The 25,632-nt window shown below is 35.0% G+C and overlaps 1 protein-coding gene across 1 annotated transcript; it reads right to left on the reverse strand.

Moving 5' to 3' along the window:
- Positions 1–1,642: 1,642 nt before the first annotated feature.
- RNF212 (ring finger protein 212) lies at positions 1,643–24,083 on the reverse strand. The gene is made up of 12 exons (XM_030013586.1): positions 23,972–24,083; positions 22,295–22,356; positions 18,143–18,217; positions 15,329–15,385; positions 11,624–11,682; positions 9,416–9,480; positions 9,257–9,326; positions 8,402–8,447; positions 6,988–7,051; positions 5,081–5,153; positions 4,114–4,310; positions 1,643–1,680 (listed from the first exon to the last, which is right to left on the reverse strand). Exons 1-12 carry the CDS (start codon positions 24,081–24,083, stop codon positions 1,643–1,645), a joined length of 918 nt encoding a protein of 305 aa, XP_029869446.1.
- Positions 24,084–25,632: the final 1,549 nt, after the last annotated feature.

Consider the following 25,632-nt stretch of genomic DNA (forward strand, 5'->3'; position numbering starts at 1 on the left):
AAAACTAATAAACCCCAAATAATTCACCTGATTGTAGAATGCAACTTTCAGCAATTATAAAGGCTATAGTATGACTCTGCAGTGTGATAAAATAAAAATTAGAAATAATACGGTCTTGTGATCCTAACAAACAGAAAACCATTGGGGCACAACTAATGTGGAAGCCATCAATCATATTTTACTAGCCTCATTTTTCAAGCTATTCTAGCTCACCTGGAACTAAAGGAGAGTAGGAATTTTAAGAAGTTACACCACACTCCTTTACTTATATATGTCTGTGGTATCATAAAACTAAATCTTTCAAATAGAAGTTTGCTTGAAAGGAAATTTACTTAGAAATCCCATCTAAAGTTGGAAGTATAAGAATATTGGGGAGGAGAGAACACACAACTTTCCATAGTAAAAAAGTAAAAGCAGTTTTACATTGAAATAAGGGAAATGTGAAGCTTGAAATTCGTTATGGAAGCTCCTGATCCAGAGATGTTCACAAAACAGATGTTTCTCCATCTATTTTACTCTCATTCACGGGGCACACTTGCCAGTTAAAAACTCGTTGCAGTAGCTAGCTAAGGAGATGATGTAAGAACAATGAAATCAAATTCAGAGATAGTAAGAACAATCATTCACTCTTGTGTTTTCTGGGTAAATTAACACTTTGTCTCAGCATCACAAAAAAACTCCTTTATACTCCCCTTTCTGTTCTAACTTTTCTTTCAGGTCAAGCAAAACATTTCAACCCAAAAGAAATTTATCATGTACTCAGAGGACTTTCTCTCAAAAAACCAGCTTTTAGTTTTATTATTTTTTAAATAGTCCAGGTAAAGTTAGGGACAAAACAAAACAAAGGTGCGTATTTGGTGACTCAGTCATAGCAAAATTTTGCCAGACATACATACTAATAGTGGGGATTTCAACTTAAGAGTTATTCTCAAAAGAAAAAGGTTGCATTCTGGCACCCTTTCAGAGTATCCAGTTGCTGTTCCTGTGTGAGAGTAAGGGTAGTCTCCACTGTGTTTTGTCTCTTCATGCCAGTTCCCCCATTTCGTTCTATTTTGGGAAGAAATCATTGCTACCTATATCAAATGGTAAACTTCTTGGAGTGCGGAATAGATACTGTATTATGAGCTCAGCAGAGCGTGTTAGAATGTAATATCCCTCAAACCTTACCCCTTTCAACAGTGCAAACAAAAAGTGATCTATTGAGTAAGATCCAAAATTTGGAATTCTGGAATCAAAAGTTCATAAATTACAATATTTTTAGGACTGGGGCTCATCTCTAATACAGGCGCAACCATTTCAAATAGAGTTTTGCTGCAGCTCAATGCATTCACAGCAAGGAATGCTCATTGAATATATGATCATGTTTTGTCTTAACACTTAGTTTATAAAGGCTGTTTATTTATACAACATATTTTAAGCCAAAATTTCTAAAAACAGCAAGAGGATTTTGTAGTCCTGTTTAAAACTACTGTAGATGTTAATCAGCAAGATCAGTGATGTTTGAAATACATTATTCATGCTGAATGGTTAGCTATTTTGTGCCAATTTGACATTTTATAGAAATTACAAATACTGTGATATCCAAAGACTGTGTAGGGCTTCTCCAGATGCTTATTGACTAAAACAATTCACAGATGTTTGCTTATCTTTCTGTTGAATGTCCTCCAAGATTAGTTGATCCTAGAACAAGAATACAAGTACAAATGGAAAAAAAAATTAGTAAGACTAAAGGAAAACTTTATTCATGTAAATTATTTTGATATCTTATTCAAGGAAGAGAGGAAGCGAAAACTATCAAAAATTAAAAATAAACCCCATACATTTTGATAAGAACTTTTGTATATCTCTCTTTATGAATCTATATATGCTCCTTTGTATTTATATAAAAGAATTGGGTTTCTCTTTCCATAAAAGCATTTTTGCCTTATTCCAATTTCAGCTACACAAGTGAATGTCCAAAGCATTGCTGTGCATATGAACTGCAATTAACTTGTAACTGTATAGCTCAAGGAAAACTAATACTTGAGATAAATATAGCTGCTCTTTTGTTTATCTTCAATTTCCAGTACATTATTTACAGATTCTATGAGGTTCATGCATTATTTGACATGCTATATCACTGTTCAGAAATTCCACAAGAAAAACAATTGTGATGTAAGCTTCCACAAGCTATAAGCATTCATAACTTGAGTGCAAGTGAATTTCTTAAAATACGTTTATTTTGGTTTCATGAAGTTTCATGAACTCAAAACTGCTTGGGATGTGTTACTCCTGGAATAGAAAGGTCACATTTATTAATATGGACTGAAAAATGCTTCATAGCTGAATTATCCTTTTAAGGTAAATAACAAAGATTTCACTTGCAATGTAAACTCTGCAATATGAGGAATTAGGTTTACAAGATGTGATCCGTCAGGGTACTAGATAACCTTATCTAGGCTCCCTTTCCCACAGGAGGTTGAACCAGATGATTTTTTTCAAGGTGCCTTCAAACCTGGGCTGTTCTATGACTCTATGATTCTATGATTTTATGAATTAATCTGCCCTAGTGCAACTCCTACCTACACCCCTCTTGGGCTGGTCTCTATGCAGCTACTTTTCCTAGTTTTATGCTGCACTCAACAAATAATACCCTAGACTATCTCCCTTTTTACTGTCACTTCTGGACATTTATGTGGGTGTCTTGAGAGCTAGATCTTTAAGAAATGTGAAGTTGAGACAGAAAATTTGGCAACTGAGAGAACAGTACTAGGATTGAAAAAATCATTGGGATTGGGATTTGGAAGATTACTACTGAAGTCTGTGACAGGATAACAGGTAATTATAAAAGAAATAAAGTTAATATCATACAGATTATGAGAAGAACCACCAGCAATAAATCATAATTATCATCTAAGCCTTTTCTCCCAAACTGTGAAGATACAGAGCATGTGACACAGAAGTACAGTGAAATAAATAATAATATTTATAAAACATAAAAATAAAAGACCAGAAAATGCTTTTGTCGTCTTTAACTTTGTTCCCATCATGTCCTTATTCTTTGCTTTTTTGTTTGGTTTGTTTGTTGTAACTATCCAGAGTGTCTCTTTTGTGCTTTTCTTGCTTCGCAGGAAAAATAACCATTAGTGTCCTCTCATCTTTTTTCCTTTGGTCCATCCTGCTTCCTCTTTTACACTAATATTCTGCATTCTTATCTCCATCCTTCATAAATTCTTTAATCTGTTTCATCTATAGCCTTTTTTCTGTCCCATGCCCTGTTCTGGGCTCCTTTTCTACTCCCCACCCTTTTAATATCCTCACCTTTTTTTCTCTTCCTTAATACATCTTCCTCTGCTCTGTCTCATCATCTGCTCATTCCCTATCCATTGTTCATTTTCAGAATGAGTTCACTCATTTGTTCATTTCCATTAATATTCCTTAGTTCCTAATAACCAGGTAACTAATATTTCACTTCTTAATCTCAGAATACTGCAGTTTCCTTTTATATTCATTTTTTTCTCTGTTGAACATAGTGAGATGTCAACTGTCACCCACTTTCTACAGCGTGCCATTCGGTCACACAGGAACTGCCTCCCATTCATTCTTTTCATTATAGACATTTTTTTCCTTCTTTTCCATGTGTCAACTCAACTATTCTGCTTTATTAAAGGACTCCTGTTGACTATCTCAGTCTTGCTATGACTCCCACTGAGTTTGCTGCACTTCCTCCACACATGTGTTTCCTTTCCCTACTCCGTACTTGGGACTTGTTGCAAGATTAATTTTTGTCAAATTATTACATGCTTTGCATTACTTAGAACTGGTATTTTTTCTAGAAAACAATTATGGATACTATCAGATTTAAATATCTTTTAAAATATCATTCCAAGATGAAGCAAAAACACATTTTAACAGCAGATATTCTATTGCACAGAAGACTAAGGCAAGATACAGATCATAAACATCAATATTTTTCATATTTTGCTGATAGTCTACTTCCAATTTTGAAATATCGTTTTTGTGTTGCTTAATTTACTTCTTATTTACTGTTCTCTAGTAAATGAGTAATAAGCATGTTATGCTGAAAATTTTTCAGGAAATGTTAAATGTTGTTATTTTATAAAATATACTTGCCTAAATGTTGTCTTTGCAGAAGTCCAGAGATGGTGATTGGCTGTCTTGTTACAGATGACTGTGGGGAAGGTGATGTAAATGGATACAACTGAGGGGTTCTGAAATCAGAAGCAGCCCATGACCCCCTTCTACTGCTTTGTGATCCAGATGATGATGTAAGTGAACATCCACTATGTGGTAGTTTTATAGGTGTGGATCTGTTACTGAAATTAATTCATGGATAAGATTTGAGGTTACTTTCATAGTACAAGAGTACACTTAAATTCAGAGTGCTAATATTTTAATAGAAAATGCTATAAATTATTGTGTTCTATATATTCCTTATCAGATTTTTACTTCTTTAGGATTTTTACATATTTTAAAAAGCAGAAGGAGAAAACAAATTATATGAGAACCAGAAATGGAAAAAAAAATATTTTGTTATATATACATTTTAAATTTGTGCTAGGAAGATTATTTGGCTTAATGATTATAGAGAACAAGAGATTACTTTTTCTGGAACCATTTTAAGTTTTTTCTTTATGTTAATAATTTTCACAGTTTGAGACATTTTCAATGTTTAGATGAAAAACCTGAAACACCTGCTACATGCTGCATGAAGATGTTCAAGTTATTCAGAGAAGAGATATTGTGTTGTCAGCTCTGATTTTTAGAAGAATTATAAAGCAGAGAGGTCGTTGCACTTTCTTACTATAAAATTACTACCCTTTGTGTAAAAGTACCACGACTGTAGATGTCCACAGCTACAGGAACTCAGATTACCTCTGCACATTTTTGAAGAAAGCAATTTCAAAATAAAACCTTCCAACAAAATCAAACACATTCATATAGGTGATAGCTAACCTGCACAATAACATTCTTCAGATATAGAATATAGCCTTTAAACATACAGATTAATACAGGCTAGACAAGAGAAATTTCAGTCTCTCATAGGAGACAGTAGCATCCTGAAAAAGTATTTAATTACCTTGTAGATCCTGCTCTACTATTTTGACTTGACATTATTCCAGATGACTGAGTACCTCTGTAGGATACACTACCTGTAAGAATCGAATTTTTGAAAGCAGGACCAACATGAATTACTCATTTTACTTAAGAGATAACTTTGGAAACAAAGATTAGTACTTTAAGTGCATTATTTGGGACAAACTCATGATCAGTTTATTCAAGGATTAGAAATGGTGCACAATTACAACAGACAATGAAAGATAAGGAATTGGCTGACAAAATGAAGTCACCATATCACTTGAGAAAGGATTAAAATAGTCCAAAAAATTAATAATGTGTTTTTACAATTTAGCAGAGACAAGACATTTGCTGAGGCATGAGTTGTCTTCCAGTACCTCTTGCTAGAAGAAGATCCAGCAAAAGTGAAAGCTATCAAAAGTCCTCAGCAGTACTCCAACAGAGGGTAAAGGTGAAAAATTGTCTTTAATCTCAATAGATTAATCCTATATAGAGCTTAGCTGTCACAAAAACATCATATTGCACCATTCCTGCAAAGCTTTTTCAAGTTAAACACATATGTTGGTTTATTTCACCTTCTCTCATTTATTAGACTATTATTAGACTATCAAGATCGCTCTGCTGAGGTGTTCCACTTCTTCAGCTATCCTTTTTTGCCCCGTCCATCTCTGAGAAGGAAACTTTCTTTAGTGCACCATTAAATCATTGTTTCTACTTGCCCTTACTTTTGCAAGTACACTTTGATTCATTCAGCTTTGTCCACTGCAAAACTTTATGGGTTGATTCTGGTATGTGCTGAACAAATAACTGTTCTACATATACTTTTACTATCTCATTAAGTATCTATTTATATTTAAACACAATAAAAAAACAGTTAACCTCAACTCCTGCTGTCTTGTTACCCTTAAATTTATAGGCAAGCATGCATTTAGGAAGGATGTGAACATATAAATCAGACATAACATAGCAAAAGCAATTTTTGCTCCTTCATTACAATTGCATTACAATTGCATTTGTCATTGTTTCGGGACATTTACACCATGTAAAAACACAAGAGTGCTAAAAGCTCCTTAAGTGGCTAGAGATGATTCTATTAACTGCTGAAGCCAGGTGAAAGACTGCCTGAGAATGGACTGTTACAGAAACAAGCTGAATGTAAAACCAAGAACGGGAGGGACACATGAATGATAGACCTGCAGAATATCAGGAATATCTGGGAAACTCCTCACAAATAAACAGTACTCAAGGAGACTGCACTAATTTCAGTAGGCTGTCATTCATGTCTTATTTACATCAGAGTGTTACCCAAGTTCTGCAACAGCCCAGGAATGAAAGGAAGTACAGGCAGGTAAAATGTCTTATATCCTATTACTGTGATATGGTGAAAAACAAAAATCACCTTTCTGAAGAAATTCTTGGTCTCAACTTAATTGCCTTGCTTTTGTTATGAAATAGTTTGTAACTTCCATTTAGTTTCCCCCCTTTTCCTCATGTGATTTTTAACATGACATTATGGACAATGTTAATCTCTGGTAACTATAAACAAATATAATTATGAAGGTTAATAGAAGGTCAACAACATATATGGCAAGTATGCCTGTTCTGTTCAACCATACACATCATTACAGTATTTTCTTTGCAACTGTTGCCTATGATTGCTCAGCAAAAAATCATTTTGGTTACAAGTAATTGTTCACAGAACAGAGTAGGTCAGTACTAGGAAGACTTATTTCATTCTTCATTTTTAACCATTTCCCATCTGCTGGATTGATGTATACATGATAAGTTCCTTATACCTCAACACAATTCAAGTTTGCTCAGTAAATTGCTAATATACAGTTTTTAATTTATTAATCCTCTTAATGCAATACAAATGTTATCCAGTTACAAACTTCGATTTTTACTCACCCATACGTCCATCTTGAGGTGGAGTTATTAATGATAATCTTGTTGGACCGGTCGGTGTCTCAGGCTAAATGAATGGCAAGGTATTAATTACAGTGTAATAAGTATGTTAATTATTTAAGTATTTTCAGCAATAGTGTTACGTTTTTGAGGTCTATAAAGCCTGCAGATTTCTGGTGCTCTCTGCTGCCAGTTTTGTTCATAGCACTAAAATGCAAAACCTCAGAATTAAGTTGTTATTTTTTACAGATCTACAGGGACAGAAAAAGTACATGTATTTTAGTTTTATTCCAAGAAGTCCTCTCTGTCACATTCAGATAAGAAAAATATCACGTACATAATTTTCTGTGCTGAGATTCCATTCTTAAGCTATCACCTGTTCCTGGATGTTCTCTCTCCTAATCTGAATACTAATACAGTGAAAAACTCCTGCCTTCATTCTCATGTTAGAGATGTCATTCCAAGCTTGCAATTCCCTACTCAAATATCAGGTTCTAACACTGCTTTTAGACCATTGACTTCTACACCTAGCTTTTTCTTAACACATGAAGATACTATACACACATTGATGCCCCTGAGCATAGACAGAAGCAAGGTCACCTGGTCAAGCAGCAAACAAAATTGTTTATGAAAGGTGAAAGAAAATGACTCGCTTGATTTGTGGCTTAAAAAAACATTTATCTATCAGAAATGAAATTTCAGGAATGTTTTGAAAATCAGTGTGATGTGGAGTGCCAAGTGATTCACCTCTTGTAACTTCAGACATCTGCAATGACAACATTTACATCCAGCCTGATCCCCTGAAATTCCCTTTATGGTCAAGGAAGAGAATCAGGAATGAAACCAATAAGTTCCCTTTAGAATGAGATGAATCACACATATTAATCCATAGGTTATACCTATGGATATAGGTCTATCTATGGATACGAACAATCTATAGGTTATTAAGGAAACCTTGAGATGCTAGCATAAATCTGCACTGCAGACATCTACATGAGGTCTGGTGAATGTGGAAATCTTACATATATTTCCATTCCTTAATATATTAGAACTCAAATTTAATTGCAACTCTCAGTTTCATGCATTACCAACATTTATTTTGGAAACAGTTATAACATTTTTATAACATAAGCGCACTGAGATTTCAAGAATTTGCCATTTAATTTAGCATCAGAAGTTTAAAATACAATTCCAGAAATCAATGTTGTGATTTATTTCCTTTTGGTTCCTTTTTTAGGAACATCTTACTTCTACTAAGCATCAAGCATAGCTGAAATCAGCACATACATAAGAATTTTTTTGAAGGAGGTGGAGGGAGGATCCTATTTTTTTGCAGTATTAACAGAGTAGGAGAAATCAAAAGCATTTGTATGTATATATACATACATATATAAACATATATAAAAATACCACTTACTTTCCTCATTGGTGAAGGTACAGGATCAATTTCCATTGACTCCATTCTTACAACAAAGTTCAAAATAAGTATGACATTGTAATAAAAATAACACATTCATTATAACGGCTAAAATTACGTTATATTCTCATGTTAAATTTGACTAATAACAGAAAAGCATAATACATAACGCATAACACATATGAGTATTTAGGACTTGTTCCAAAACCCACTAGCAGTAAGAAAATTCTATTGATTTTGAGCTTTGGTTTAGACATTCACAGAGAAAGTTATTTTATGATTAGCATTGTTATTCTTGTATTTAAGTCAGAATATATATGCATGTTTATATATTTGTCACTTGTCTCCACAACAAGGGCATTCTGAAATTTTATTTTTTATAAAAAATAAAGTCAAAGTCACAGGTATGGAAATCTTTTAGCTTGAGCAAGATGTATGTTCAATTTATTTAAAATTTAATGAGCCTTATTGGAGTTCCTCCCATCTAACTTTAGACAACTACAATGTATATATAGGTGTCTGTACAAGTCATTTAGTTTTTCCCTGCAGTCAATGGGAAGAGTTCCTCACTAATTAATCAATCTATCCAGAAAGCCTGTAGAATAACGTGTATCATGCCTTAGAATTTTTTCCAGTGATTACAAAGGCAACCTATAGAAGTAGTTATGATGTACACTTGGATAGATAAGACCCTCTCCAGTTCTTTCCTACTTACACAGTTTGCAGAAACAAAATGCAAAATCAGAAAATATACTTATTTTAAACTCACTACCAAAAAAAATGGTTTTCTGTATAAAATATCAGTATATTGTCACTGTTAAGATTTTCATTGAAAATTTACAGATTTGTACCTACATTTCAGAAGAGGAAGGATGACTAGGATGAAGAGAACATGAAGAATAACCATCTTGTTTTCTTGAAGGAACTAAAGTCATCAATAAATTTAATATTAGAACATAGCTATATCTAGTGATATGTATTCCATAGTTAGTATCCTAAACCAACACTTCTTACTGGAAAGTGGATTTCTACTTGCACTGGAAAATGGGCGTTGTGTAGTTTGTTCAGGAAGTTTCATACTAAAGGGGAAACAGAAGAAACAACAGGTATAAATTGAAAGCTGGTTTGGTTAGTTCATTTGTTTAGCTGGTCAATAAAGCATAAAATCAAAGCATTTTATTCATCAATAGCTGGTTTTAACATGACACTATTTGCCATGAAGCAAAATAACAATGTATTTGATAAGCTGTTAACTACTTCTCTATATCATAATGTCTGTATCAGTCATTACATGCCCAACAATATCAATTTAGGATAACATTATGTACTTTATGGAACAACAGATCTTAAAATACAACTATTAACTACAGTTGAGCCAAAAATCTTCATTTTGATGTATACATTTTCCAAACTTTAAAAAATCCAGTTATCAAAAGAAATGTTGGCATATTTATACTATTCATCAACAGCTATGTAAAACTGATACCTTTGCCAATAACCATAAATAGAACATGTCTAGTGGGCATGCAAGAAGAAGCCCTAAGTCACACTTTCTTGGTAGACGTCTGAAAAATCTGAAATTCAGTAAGAACTCTGTGTGTGGTATAACCAAAATTCTATTTATTTGAAATGCAGACAAGAAAAAGGAGGCAGTGGATAAAAATATATAAACTATGATAATCCACCACATACATAGTTTCCTTTATACTGTTTTTCTTTCCATTATAGTAGCCCAAGAAGCGTAAGAGAGCATAACACAGTATTATGTGCATGTCAGAGTCAAAAGAAAGTCTATACTGAAAAAACACAGAAAAGGAATAAAGATCAACAAAATTTTGCAATTAAATTGCTGGCTTCATGAACTGGCTTATTAAGGAGATTTAAGCATCCTTGATCACTGGTATTCATAAAGTGGCATTCATGAGGGCTTCTCTCAAGAAGATGGATCTATAGGGAGAATTACATTGTAACTATACACTAAGTACTCTTAATACCCATATTCACTAAAAGGGAAAAGCAGACAATGCCTGTTAGAGTTTTTTCCCAGATATTTTTGAAATCTTAGAAAATAGGAAGGATAAAATAGGACATAGAAACAAATGCTATATGGAAAATTTCATAATTTCACCATAAGTGGATCACAGTAGATCAATCTGATATCTTTTTTGTTTTGTTTTATGTTCTGGTAAGCAGATTTTTTTTTAAACAGTAGTAAGATACTACATTTTTTCTGTGTTAATTCAATTTAAACATCAGAGTGCTCTATAGGCCATGTGGACTTTAAAGCAGAGATAAGAGTGATTAATTCAGATATGTATGCTATAAATAACATTAAAAGGGAAACGGCAACAAAAAAAGATGAAGACAGTGCAGAAATGTTTTTAGACATGTCCCCTTCAGTTTAGTCTCGCAACTGGTCCTGTTTAATATACTCCCTGATGACTCAGGGATAGCCTGCAGTTTGTGAAATCTGAAGACAGAAAGTTCTGAAGATAGAAAGTTACATCAATATTGAGGATAACTACATAATGATTTAAAAAATGTGATATTTTCAAACAAATAGTTGAAATAAAATTTAATTAAATGAAAAGTAATAGCACAGAGTGCACTTAGGGATCAATAAGAACTTTGGCTTTAAATTGGAAATAAATAAGATGGAAAGATTAAGGTGTAACAGCAGGGGAATAACAATGAGCTACCTCTTGGCTATCTCCTTGCCACATTTGTGAAAAAAGACTAATTTGAGTCAAGAAGTTGATTTTTACAAGAAACAGAGAAGATGAGAATCATGTTACAAAAACCTGGTAATTTTGCAAATGGGCTAGATACTAGGAAAGATATCATAGTACTTTCCAAGCTGATGTTGGAAAGCCCGTTGGAAAAAAACCAAACACGTTCATGTAAATGCAAATAAAAATTTTAAAACTTAATATCTATATGATAGAGATTGCTAAAAATTCATTTTTACAGTAACTACTGACTTGAATTTAAAAACAAAAGAATTCCGTCCTGACAGGCTTGATTAATGTGAAGAAAATGGACCTGGTGACAGAAATAACTGTTCATTTATTTTTATAAAAATAAGCTTCTTCTATTTATACAACACACTATATGAGAAAGGCAAACAAAGCATGACTTTTTTATTGTTTTATCAATTAAACTTACTGTTGTTTGATTACAAAGACTATTTCTTATTTACTTTTGCTGCATTAAACCTCTTACCATTGTATCTGATGCATTTGTTGTGTTACTTTCTTGAGAGATTCTTCCAACTTTACTGTCTGTGAGATAATCATAGATTTAAACAAAATCTATTTGTGTGACATACAACTCCATTTTCATACAACTAGTATTCTAAAGTGTTGAAAGGCTGTTTTCTATTGGTTTTAATCTTAGATATCATTGCTATTCCAGATTTATTGGGGCAAGACTATAGCTGTTATATGGATCCATTAAACAGTCTGAAAAATATATGCTTCTTTTTGGCAGTTACAAACTTAGTTTGATTACCTTTTGTGAAGCGTGCTGGTGATATTGGATAAATGAATACTAAGAAAAGTGTTTAAAAATACTTTGCTTTTATTTTTATTCCTCTTTTCCATATCTGATGCAAAAATTATGTTGCATTTAATATGAAATTATCTGGAAAAGATACCAATAACTACGATATACCAAATACCATGTTCCCATATTTCTCATTTCAGATTCAAAATTTATTCAGTTCTTTGTGTATCTATTTGTAATAAGCTTATGTGAAGAGTATTTCCTGTTATGTTATAGACACAATCAAAAATATCTCCTTTAAAGAATGTTATGAGCTTGCAAAATTGAAGAACATTAAGGTCAAGAACATTAGGTCAGCTCCCTAGTATGTGTATTTTTTACAGTCTTTCATTACGCTATCATACATTATATTTTATGAAGGATGTAAAAATTTACTCAATAGCCTCAATACTTCATCTATATTTTACCCTTAATTTCCACTGTGTGACCTTAGTCCTTCGTTACTTCACACTATTCATATTTTGATTTGAAGACAAATTATGAATTTTCTTGTTAACTTCTCATGCTTCTTCTCACAATATTATTCAAATTCTTTAATAACATTACCTGATATGCCTTTATAAAATCATATTGTTTGTGGGAGATTGTCCTAGTTTCAGCTGGAATAGAGTTAACTGTCTTCCTAGTAGCTGGTACGGTGCTATGTTTTGAGTTCAGTATGAGAAGAATGTTGATAACACCGATGTTTTCAGTTGCTGCTAGTAGTGTTTAGACTAATGTCAAGGATTTTTCAGCTTCTCATGCCCAGCCAGCGAGAAAGCTGGAGGGGCACAAGAAGTTGGCACAGGACACAGCCAGAGCACCTGACCCAAACTGGCCAACAGGGTATTCCATACCATGTGACGTCCCATCCAGTATAGGAACTGGGAAGTGGGGGCGGGGAATCACCGCTCGGGGACTAGCTGGGTGCCGGTCGGTGGGTGGTGACCAATGACACTGCGCATCATTTGTACATTCCAATCCTTTCATTATTGCTGTTGTCATTTTATTAGTGTTATCATTATCATTATTCGTTTCTTCTTTTCTGTTCTATTAATCTGTTCTTATCTCAACCCGTGGATTTGCTTCTTTTCCCGATTTTCTCCCCCATCCCACTGGGTGGGGGGGGGAGTGAGTGAGCGGCTGCGTGGTGCTTAGTTGCTGGCTGGGGTTAAACCACGACAGAGATATATGCTCTTTTTGCAGATGTGAAACTCTGCAAAACAGATTAAAGACATCATCTAATTTATGTAAGATCTGGTTTTGTGTATTCTTTTTTCTTTTTCCTAATGAAAGCTAGGTTTGATTAAGAAAGTGACCAGTACAGATGTCAGGAACAATGTACTTTACCCTGTCACTCTGTAGGACTGGATCATTTTTAGGCCAAAATGCCTTAAATAAGGTGAATAACTATTTGGGTTTCAATATCTTTGGGTCCTAGCACAACACAGGGCCTAGACTTGCCAGGAATATGGACATCAAGTGCCCACATCACACACTATCACCTGCACCGCAGTATCTGTACAACTGACAGAAACAGCAACAAAGAAGCTTTTATCAATGTCATGAGACCTGTTGGTTGACAGTGACAAGGATGACATACTAGAAATAAGGTAGGGGACCACAAACGATAGCCAAGCATGAGAACCTGATTGTGAATTTCCTTATGCAGTACTCCACCTTTCTCAAAAGCCAACACCTGCAGAGTGGAGAGTAGCAGGAAGAAGCATTTGTGTCAAAGAGTAGTTTTGTGCTTCTTCATCTGCCCTGCGGTCACTGACATTTGCCGAACTGTTTATACTGATAATCGTTCTTGCTCCATCCTTTTCCCACTCACCTTCATCTCAAAGACAGTGGAAGGAAGACTCAGATGGAGATTATAACCCTGAGTGTGAGCACCTACTCCCACTCTCTCATTCTGTGTGCCTCTGCCAGCTGTGATCTAGCCTTCCCCAGCTCCTTCAGACTCCCTCCCAGTAGCCCTGAAAGAGGGAGCATTGCTAACTGAAACTCACAGGAAGGAGATGAGTATGTCATTACACAGGGAAATGTTTCTCTTCCTTGCTTACCTCAGCCTCACTGTCAAACTATTTCTCCACCAAAATAGCCTCACCAGTGCTAGCCATAGCTGCACATAGGATGTTTAAGACAACCAGCCTCTTCTGACCCTGATCCAATGCAAGCAGATTTAAAATACTAATACATAGAATGGACAAAACAACAACAAAAACACCCAAAACAGTGTGCCATTGAAATAGCAACCAACTAAATCTTCAGCTCTTTCTGTACTGTCACCTAAACGCCTTCCTTGGGTCAAGCAGCATCCTTGAGTACAACCACTGCTAAATGAATACCTCAACAGTAAAGAGGTTAGAAACTTACCATCAAAAAGTATCAAAACTCTGCACAGATTCTTTGGAGATCAGATTTCTATTTATGCAAAATTCTGTTAAGAGCTTTATTTTACTTTGTCTACAGTTTTCAGGTTTACCATCTGGAGTCAGTACAATTAATTAGAAGGGGGCATAAAATCAGGATTCCTCTATGGCCTGGCTTTGTAAGCAAAAGGACAGGACACTAGGACTTATTCCAAAATGCAGTCATGGAAAACAGTGGAGAATGTGACACAAGCACTTAAGTTTCCAAGCTGTTCTACCCATGAGAGCCATATCAGATGCTCTCCTCACACACAAAATGGCCAGCTGGCCAGCTATATGAGTTTGCCTCTGTCATTTCATACATTGGGCACCTACTGATGGGTTGATTCACCAGTATTGTCAAGTAGCTTTAAGTAATATACCTGGCTGTGTCCTTACAAATGAATGAAACAGCCAACTATTTTATCAAATGTTTAGAAGTGGCTGAGAAATGAAATTTTCTTTCCAACCTACAGAGGAAGAGGCACAAATCCAGTATTTCTTCTCCACAGAATAATTAATTCTATTCCTCTTCCCATTGAGCTATCCCTATTTCGGAGTACTAGCCTTTAGTCTTGTTCTCCATTGCTCAAGCTTCTCATTTAGTTTGTCAGCCCTAGTCTTCTTTTCCTCTAGGCTTATCATCTGAGTACCAGTCTCTCCCCACCTCTTCCACTTTGTCCTCCTACAGTGAAATGGTTTCTTCTCTCCCTGTCCTTTGACTCTCCGTTTAATCTCGGTCACCCCACAGCTAAAATCTGTCTTATTAAATAATAGTAACCATAATTAATAAAGTCCTCACAGATTTTAAACTATTAAAAACTGGTATTTATAATGACAGAAATGAGGCAATCCTGATAAATTATTCTAAGTATTCCAATAAAAGTTGAATATATTTCCTAAAAATAAACCAAAGTAACAAGGCAAACATAAGCAACAAAAATAAGGAAATCACAATTAGAGTTACCTTTTGTCTGTGGTATGCTAATAAATGTTTACGATGTTTTTCTTGAAATTCTGAAATCTAAAAATAAATACAGTTATATCAAGCTTCACCTTATTACATTTATGCAACCTTAGCAAAAAAGTCATGGAGAAGAACTGCTTCACAGTATTCAAATTTTTCTATATTTTAATAAGTATTTAACATATCTTCTTTAAATCCTCCCCAACAAAACATTCTAAGTTATTATCACTATTAGAGAAAATCTTATAAAGTTTATTTAATCTAGTATGACCTACCCGAGAGTTGGTAGATTTGTTTCACTGAATTTATATTTTAACGCTATGTTCAATTACAAGGTAAAGACATTGGGAAGCCAGTTTAGCTGTGGTGTTTCTTACTCATTAGTGCTAAGCAAACACATAAAATTAATGGCAACATAAAAAGTAATGTGTCTTACTGGTAATTATAACTTGCCTTGTAAAAATATCCTGTTAATTAAAAAATAATTGTTAGACACACTGTCTGGTGGTGTGTAAGCACTTCTTGTGTCCAAATGAGGATCATAAACCATGACAGGTTAAAAGTAAAAACATACAAGGTAGGCAAGACAAGAGCTTGAGGAACAAATGTCAATAGGCAATAACTTACTAATAAATCTTTCTTCTGATGTGTAAGAAAACTGCCAGAAAATGTGTAGGGAAAGAGACAATCAAAAAGAAACACTCTGAGAAGATAAACCCATAGTGGAGTATCTATTTGAAATGGTTCCTTTTTATTCACTGTAGAAGAGCCTGGGAGGTTCCCACTGAATACTCATCAAAGGATCAGAAGTGTCTTCAGAAGAACTGATGGAAGAAACAGCCACTCAGAAAGTAATGGTTCTGAGCTACTTCCAACCACTCAGAAATGAGGTCTTGGGTCTATAAAGGAGAAATCTGTAAAAATGTCAATTCAGTGCTCAGCACCAGTCAAAAAAAGCAAATCAGGTCTTAGAAGTGGTTAAAGAGGAATAGAATAGGGAATATCATTATTCCACTTTAAAAAATATATGTTACTAAATCCTGAGTCTGCTTAACATCTCAGAAAAGATAGAGTAGGTCTGGAGATAGTTCAGATTAATCAGAGGTATGTAAAAGCTTCAGTAAAAGAATGACCACATACAATATGAGTCTTCATGGCTGAAAAAAAGACATTTGAAGAAGGGATATGTTAGCAGTCTACTGATGATTAGCACAGATGGAGTGCATGGCAATGGTTACTTTTTCCTCTAGAATGGGATTCAAGAGTATCAAACGAAACTAGCAGGTAGCAGGTTAAGACCTGAAAAAGGAAATCATCACACAGTTTACAATCTGTGGACTTCCCTTCCATAGTATGCGATAGATGCTAAATATTCAGAAAACAACTTGGCAATTACATGGGGAAAAATATCTACCAAAAGCTTTTGAATGCAGAGGCACCAACCCCACCTTGAGAAATCCCTGTGTCACAAACTGTTGAAAGCTAGGAGACTGTTCTGAAGACATATCACTATATGCCAGCCTTGCTCTCATATGAGAGAGTGCCCCCTGTTGTGACAGGATATTAGATTAGATAAATCTTTTCCCTAATACAGCACAAGCTGCTCTTATGTCTTCTGATGCTGGTAGAAGTTCTGAACATACCTTAATGCCTTAATTATACTCCAATATGTTTTCCATCGCTTATCTCAGGCTACAGAAAACCCACCTTAGTCTTTTGAGATTGTGTCCTCTTTTTACTTTCTTTGACATGTTACAGAATTTTGTATTCACATGTGATTGGTCGTATAGTTGTCTGGATTTGTTCAGTTTACAGAATAACTGCTGATCATTGTACATGCTGTTAAAAGTGGAAGGCTTCTTGTTTACCTTGTGTCACCTATGCATCTTAGGAGAAGGAGTGCTGAGAATAGCGACCGTGCTCAGCTTTGGAGAAGTTTGTGAAGCACAGAGTAGAGCAAATGTGAATCCATAATAACCACTGAAGAAAACAGGTGATCTTCCCTGCGTTACTTTCCTGCTAGATCAGGAAGCTCACCACAAGATCAAACAAGTACTAGCCCAAAGGAAATGAGAATACACAATGAAGGTTACAGGTGGGTTCAGGGAGAATGTACTACTACAGTTCAACCTAGAGTGGTTGAAACTGCCACTGAAATGCTCAGTAAGAGGGACAAGGACAAGGACAAGTCCCAAAGCCAAGCTGAAGAGATGCAGAAAATGAGGAGGGAATAGCAGTTTATATGTATTAGTTTAACCCAGACAGCTACTAAAGTTCTGGACTGGAAACCAAGCCTGAAGGAAAGGATCCTGCCTGGAGTTTACAGAAGGCAGGGAGGAAATTTACCTTGGAATCATTTATTGCATCCGTCTTAAAAAAAGCAGACCTGTTTTGATTTAAAACAAGAAAAAAAACAAGAAAAAAAATGAGAGTGCATGCATTCAGCTCAGGTCTTTAGCCCGCTCAGGTTTTCACTGTGTAACTTTTTATTGCTATAATTAGGGCACACTATCTGGGCATGTTTAAGGTTCTGGCACATCTAATTTTTCACTGCATGACATTGAAAGTGATTTTACACCATTAAAATAACCAGACTAGTGGCCCTCAGAGAGAGTTTGAAAACATAAGCAGTGACCGTGTTGAGTAATTTATGCTTTCTTAAGAACTTTGAAACTGTGGAATTAAGGAAGAAAAGATGGTAATAAGCATGCATTCATTTTCAAGCATTCACTCATATATTTTTCCAATTTATATAAAAATCAGTAGAAGTTGCTGATTATTTTATAGAGTTCAAAAGTTTTAAGGCAGATTCACCTGTGATATTTCTTTTGAATATTTCTTGCATAACGTATCTATTCCCATGAACAGTGATTGAATATCAGGATTTGTCTACCAAGAAAAGAAAGTGTACCAAGGTTAGCATTTTTATTTGCAAGTTATATTAAATAAAACATTTTGTGAAGTGTTCCTTAAACTGATTGATGTATATAAATAAAAAATAGACAGCTCAAAAGTGGGATGATACAGAAATTGAAAACAAACACAGTTTTATTTAATGAGCTTACTAACCATCTGAAAGGCTTTGTGCTTTTGTTTAAATATATTACACACATATATACTTATTGTAACTAAGACAATAACCATTTCCAGAGGACATTCAAGGAAGATGTTTTGGTCCCCTGGAAAAGGCATTGCTTTCAGACCAACAGCCAGGTTTCTGGCAGTCCCTTTCCAGGCTTTTTGGTTCTCACCGTCCCCAGCCGCATGGATGCATCTTCTACTCAGTTTTGTTTCAAAGTCCTTTTCAGAATAGCTCAAATGCTGACTGGGATCCCTTTATCACTCCTGCCTGTTGAGCAGCAGAATGCTATCCTAGCATAAGAAAAAAGCCCTAAAATGATAGTTGAATTTTTCAAGTATTCTATGACTGAGACTTTTAATCAGAGATCATGATATGGCCTCAGAAGTGGCCATCTGTGTTTTTAGAAAATGCTGAGTAAGTGCTCTGTACCTAAGCTATCATTGTAATAAAGATATATTTATTATTTATGGTGAGAAAGAAATGCTACAAAATATAAAGCACATCTCAGAATGATACTGACATTTGGACATCTATCCAAATCTACAAAGCAATGTAGATAACTTAGTTAAGTGTTACTTTTATCCAGAATACATGTATTCCTAATTTATTCATAAGAAAAACAAACAAAATACAACCCCAAAATAGTTATACTAGTTATAGTACTAAGTTAAAATAGTTATATTACTAAGAACTAACAGTGATCATATTTCAATTATCTTCTACTGTAACAGTAAACAGCCTTTAAAAATGAGGAATTTAGCAAAAAAAAAAAAAATCTACCTGTAAACTGCAAACTGGAAGGTTCTCTGAAGTATTGTGATTGTAAAATAGAAGATAGGCTTACAACTAGCCAAAAGTTCAATAAAAAAGCAAAAACAATCCCAACGTACTTAGATGATAAAAGAAGATTGTCCCAGATAAAAGGCATCCTTCATGTAAGGAGCCACCTTTCAAAATCCAGTCAAAAAGAACTGGAACTCTTGTAGGCAAAATATAAATTAATCCCAGAAGTACTAAAGAATCTCAAAAAGTTTAAAAAATTGAAAAATTAAAGACAGGTGAATTATTGAAAGAAATAGGATGTAGGCCAGCTGTAAATGAAGCAACAGTTTTCTAAGCTACTAAGAAAATAGAAATATAAGTGCTATCACTTAAACTAAAAATATTGTTTTGAAATAACAAAGAATTAGGCTTTGTTTCATTTAGAAATGTACATATAAAGAGACAATATTTTTACCTACTCCAGAAATAGTATAACACTAGTATAAAGTCAAATATCCAAGACTAAATAACAGCTGTATTTGCCAAACTTATTTTCAACATGTGTTTATATTATATAATTTTAATAATAAGAGGGAATTAAGTCTTATATGTATGAAAAATAATTACATGAGGAGCTAAATTAATAACCTGGATTTGCAACAGATTTCTATCTTTCGTTCCCCATATTCTGACATCAGCTACTTCGATGTCCTGTATAGCAATTCATCTGAGTAAAGATGGCATGCACTGTTTGGTTACTGCAGAACTGTGCATGTGGCTGCCAAATGCACTTCTGATTATTGATGAGCTGTACTCACATTTCTCTCACCAGTAGAACTAAACTGCTTTTCCTTGCTTTCCCCAGCTACTAATTTTTATAGAACTCACAGGAGGAAATTAATTGTATTTGAGACTTCCTCTGCTTTTTTGAATTTGGTTGACATTAGCCAAAGCGTTCAAAAATTTCCACAGGGTAAATTGACAGACTGAGAAAGAGAAAAGCAGATAGACAGATAGCAACAACAGTCTAACCTATCTATGGTATTTAAGTAAAGAAAATACAAACAGGACAATAAAATTTCATCTAGAAAAATTACTGTATTCATAAAAATACATTTGTCATCTTTAAAATATATTCATAGGAGGCAAGCTCTAGAAACCTATTTAGGGTCCTAAAAAAGCAATGACCTTGGTTTAAGTACCTATCAGATCTGAAAAAAATAAGAAACAACCAGCTTCATTGCTGATGTAAGACTCTTTAAAATAAAGGTTTGTATAACACTGTTAATATTTTATCTGTTGCACGGAGGAGTAGCAGATGTTAATATGATATTCTGAAATAATGAACAGTGAGATTCTGATTTATCATAACACTTCACCATCCTCTGGGAAAAAGCAAGTGGGGATCATGAGACATAGAAGGAAGATATAAAGGTGACAAGCATCCATTACTGTAAAGATGAGAATATTTAATGTGTAGATGTTGATTGCCCCAATATGCAATTTAATGAGGAGTTTTAACACATTTATAGGACCTCCTACTCATTGGGAATTCTTCCATAGCATCAAGCTCATAAAGGTTACCAGGTATATTTCCACTCGGGTGCCTGAATTATAGAGTCATGACTTTTTTATATGCATCTTTAATTATCATTCCAATCATTTTATCTGTTCTTAATCAAGGCTAAGCAATCATCATGAATGTCTTTTTTAAAGAATATGGTAATTTGCTTCCTTCCAGTCCTCCAGAGCAGTGGCAGGTTCTAATGAAACATATAATATTTTTGTTAGTATCCCAGTCATTGCATGTTTAAATTCCTTCAGTATTTTTGAAGTAAATTATCAAGTTCTGTTGAAATGCTGCAATTTAAGACTGATCTAACTTCAAAATTAGCTTTGTTTTGAGCAAGGTGTTGGACAAGATCACCTCCAAAGGTCCCTGACAACCTAAATTATTCTGTGACTGAAATTAATAACCAAACTTGCAGCCAGGATAGGCTGATATTGAAAGCTTATTAAAATACCTGCTTTAGAAGTTTTATGAGAGGCTTTTGGGGTTTTTTTATTTGATTACTGTGTGCGTTGTTCCTTTGTATTATGTTTGCATTCTGTTGGTTTGCTGTAATTTTTTACTTTTGGTAGCATTGTCTTCTTCACCCTGTTTCAGTTTTGCAAGGTTCTGTGTTTACAAATATGAAATATAGTGTAACATTTTTTTACTTTTTTATATACAGTATATAGAGGTAGAGATTTCTGTATTTAGATATCATCAGCTCAGTTTTAAACATATCTAGAGAAATCATGACCTCCTTCAAGGTCACCTCTTCAGGATTAGTCCCAAATTGTCCTCTATTTCACATACATGATTGCCTTACAGCCTTGTAGGACTTTATGTGTCAGCTGTATTGAATACTCTTAGTGTTTCTCTTCTACCATTGTAAGGCTGGCTTATCTCTTAGGTAGGCATCAGTCTAGGAAAATATAAATGTTTTCACAACCCATTTATGAAATTAGCTAAGAAGAAGATGGTTCCTGGGAGAAATGGGAAAATTATATCTTTCTAATGATTTATCAAGAAAGGGAATTAAAGGCTATTAATTCTCTAATGCATAACAAGAATTCCCGATAATTTTCCAGATCCTCTCTTAATCACATGGCCATGAGGAAAATAGTTAAGCTTAAGAGAAAACAGGGAAAAAAAACCCAATAGACTTGAAAATATTGATGCACCACCATGCAGATTTTTGATTCTACTCATTATATGAATAATTCATTAGAGTCCACTTTCTCTAATGTACAAATGGCAAAGTCAATAAACATTTTTCCACATTTTGAAAGTTTGAAAGTTACACAGTAGCCAGTCACGTTTCTTGAAAAGGTTGGAGTGATTTACAGTCCAGCAGAATCTGAAAATGTAAAAACTCTCTGTAGGCTTTTATTTGAAGAAATCCATAAAACTAAAAGCTGTTTAGTGCATAAATATCTAAGTCTACCAACCTATCATCAGTAAATATTCATGTCACAGTTGGCAAACAAAAGGGAAGTATTTTGTAATGCAAATAATTTAGCTGTTAAGCAAACTACAGATTAGTGTAATACAGCAATAGTAAAGCTTCATTTACCTGTTTTGAAAGGACTAATGTATGACAAGGAATTCTACAGATCAAACATTCATCGTTTTTGCCTGTAAGGTAAAGACACATTTAAAATATACATCAAACTGAATAGATATTGAATACCTATTTAATAGAATTCGATGTTTAAACCTTTTTTTGGAGTTTGTGGAAGGAATCTGAAAGTTATACAAGAAATGCAAATAAGCATGAATAAAGAATTTGATTCTATAACCATTACACACAGTTGCACAGGGAAAAATGTGTGTGAATGTCATCAGGTGTTACTCCTGCAAATAAGCATTCATGTAAATGATTTTATGAATATCATTTGTGTCACTGAATGCAGGTGACTTTTAGTTCTGTTGATTTAAATAGGACTACTTGCCTGGTTTAATTAAATGTATGCTTAAGTGCACTAATGAGTTAGAGTCAAACAGATATATGACTTTTTAGATTGGGGCCCAGTCTGGCTTGATAAAATACATGAAATCTTGACTTCAAAGAATTAATAATTTTACCTTGTGAATTTTTCCAGTGAAAAATTAATCAAATCACTTTTTAAAACTTCACCATTTTTTAAAATGTTTATTTGATTATTTGCAAACATATTAGCAAATATTTCTAGTAAATGCATATTACTACAATATTTATAATTCATAATTTTACTAGCTGCTTCTTTTGTAAGGATTCTAAGGATTAATGTTTATAAACATCTTTAAAGAGTTAAATTTAAATCTGATATTATCATTATTATTGAATCCACAGCAAAAAAAATACATAATGTCTCAGGGTTTTTTCTGCCAAACAGTATTAAAAGCAGAAAGGAAAGCTGTTGTTCAGGTTCTAGGAGCCTGCAAGTTGTATTTAGAGGCTGCATTTTATGACCGTCTCTCCTCAAGAGCAACCCTGTGAAAACTTTTAGTCAAAAGTTTTTAATTCTGAAATACAGGTTGATCATTTATTCTGTGTGCCCTTACAAAAACCAGGGCATTTAGCTTGACCTCAAAGGCAAAAATATTGATATTTGTCTGTTATTTTTTCCTTTTGCAAAGCAACTTCCTTATTCCGCTATCTTTTCCAAAGATCTTCAACTAAGCACATCACAGGAGCCCCAGAATATGACTCAGGAATTGCATATGACACAGAAGAGCTTCAAAACATCACCTCCAATCCTCCTAATGCTGCTGAAAATTTTCTAGTGTTTCAGGGACAATACTGAGATTTAAAATGTCTTAAGACTATTAGCAAAACCTGCACTAAACAAATCCTATGCTTTGCAAATTGCTCTTTCACTAATGAAAAAGCATGCCCTTTCCAAAATTAGACAGAACAGAATGCCATCTTATGTTTTTTACAATGCAATCATGGATCATAAGTATCCAGACTCAAATTTTATTAAAGCCTCCAGTTTTCTGTATCTAAGGCTTGCTCTCAAAGCCACATTGCTCCAGCCAGATTCATCTGGAGGCAGACACAAGTGGGTTTTACTGTTTAAAGCAAATCAATACCAAGAATTGAAAAGGTTTATCAATAACATTAGATTGAGAAGAAGAAATGCTCAGGCCTTTCTTTTTTCCACAGTGAGTCAGAAATGCTAATGGTTAAGGTAGATGTGTACACACCAGCACTGCCTGACCCGCTGAAGCAGAGGGCCAAGCCGCCCGTGCCTGCAGCAGCCATTACCTTTCTGGAGGCAGATCTCACAGATAACATGGCCGCAGCTTGTGAGGCTGAACCGTGGGGTGGGCTTGCGGGGCTCACAGAAGCAGACGTTGCAAAAGACCGGGACGGCCATGGGGTGGAGGGGCAGGAGGGCCCGGCAGGGAGCAGGCGGCTGAGGCAGATGCCGACCCTCCTTGCCGCCCCCGGGGTGAGGCCTACAGGCCTCCCTCCGCCATGTTCCTCCGGTCTGAGGCACTGTGAGGGCGGGTGGTGCCCCTCCCGTGGGGGGGCCTGAGGGCAGCAGACTTTGACCCTCACACCCCAAAACAAGGGGTTTTTCTGGCCTCTCACTACCAAACTGGAGAGGTGCCCACACAGGGGATCCTCTCTGAGAGATTTCTCCCTCCCTTCCCCAAAGGTGGGTGACAGAACTGGGCCAGCCACCGGGGCTCTGGGTAGGTGCTTTGCCATGAGACCTGTCCTCCTGACAGAGGTGGCCATGCAGCAGGGGCTGCCATCAGGACAGTAGGTGTGTGGAAAATGGTAGTGTTTTTTCCCTCTTTTAAATGCAGGAAATCTGGGAAGGTTATTAATTTACTGTCCCAGGTTGGTTGTCGCTTCTTTTGGTGAGGAAAAAGAGCAAAACAAGTAGTTTTGATTTTCATTTCTTAGACTGAAAAAAACCCAGAGCTTGCTAATTTCCCTTGATGAAAATTTTAGGGGAAAATTCCCTTACAGACCTACTTGCAGTGTAGGCTGTAGCTCTGGGTACGACAGAGCCACAGACTGCATAGGAGGAACCTCTGGCTTTTCACTTCTTAAAGAGTGCTGCCCCGAAAGTGCTTCCCAAAAGAGCTATGATTCAGCTTCTGCTTTACAGAGTTCATTAAAAATTTTGAAGGAGACTGAAAGCATTTCATCAAAGCAAAGATATTAATTATTATTACAGATAAAGAATGAAGCACTCTCAAGCTATAGTCAAGGCTCCAGGTCTCAGTGCTGGTTTAAGTCTAGACCTAATTAATACAGAGGAACATAATCAGCTCCTTTATAAATTCTGACATGGTGCCTGTCCATTTGGTTTAAAAGCTTAAGTGTATTGTAAGTTTGTCGTTGGGATGTAGTTAGGAGCCTTACACTAAATATCAGCTAAGGTCTGAACCACAACCTCATAGCAACCTTTTATTAAACTTTCTTCTTGGACTTCATATACCATACGGTTATGACACATCTTTCCTTCTTTCCCACCACCAAAGATGTTATTACAAGACACGTTGTAAGTGAGTGCTCTGTAAAAATGAATTTAATAACAATTACTTACTGGGCATTTCAAGTGACAACTCTAAAGTCTCGGAATTTTTAAATATAGGACACACCTCAGTGAGTAGCTTGATGAGATTTTGATTGATTTAGTCCATAGAGCATTGCTTTTTGTCTCTACTTTGTATCAACTGTATGGATTCTCACATACTTACAGCTGTATTTTCATTCCCATACTGTAAACATAAGTGAACTTAAAGGGCAATGTCATTTCCTTGCTAGTGAAAACACAGAGTGAGAAGATAGAAAAAAGAAAGCAAGCAGTGCCTTTAAAACAATAATTGGGCTACAGATTTCAGCTTTCATGACCTTTTAGACTACTGAAGGGTCTGGAAAGACAAGTAGGAAGCCAAACCACAATA

Source organism: Aquila chrysaetos, chromosome 1 (assembly GCF_900496995.4).
Source record: "Aquila chrysaetos chrysaetos chromosome 1, bAquChr1.4, whole genome shotgun sequence".
Lineage (NCBI taxonomy): Eukaryota > Metazoa > Chordata > Aves > Accipitriformes > Accipitridae > Aquila > Aquila chrysaetos.

Bases quoted from the DNA above. Each gene is read 5' to 3' on its own strand.
- RNF212 (XM_030013586.1), bottom strand. From the start codon at position 24,083: ATGGCCGTCCCGGTCTTTTGCAACGTCTGCTTCTGTGAGCCCCGCAAG. The intron at 11,683-15,328 runs GTAACTCTAATT...ATTATCTCACAG, and splicing joins TAGCATACCACAGACAAAAG to ACAGTAAAGTTGGAAGAATC. The intron at 8,448-9,256 runs GTAGGTACAAAT...CTTTGTTGTAAG, and splicing joins CATCCTTCCTCTTCTGAAAT to AATGGAGTCAATGGAAATTG.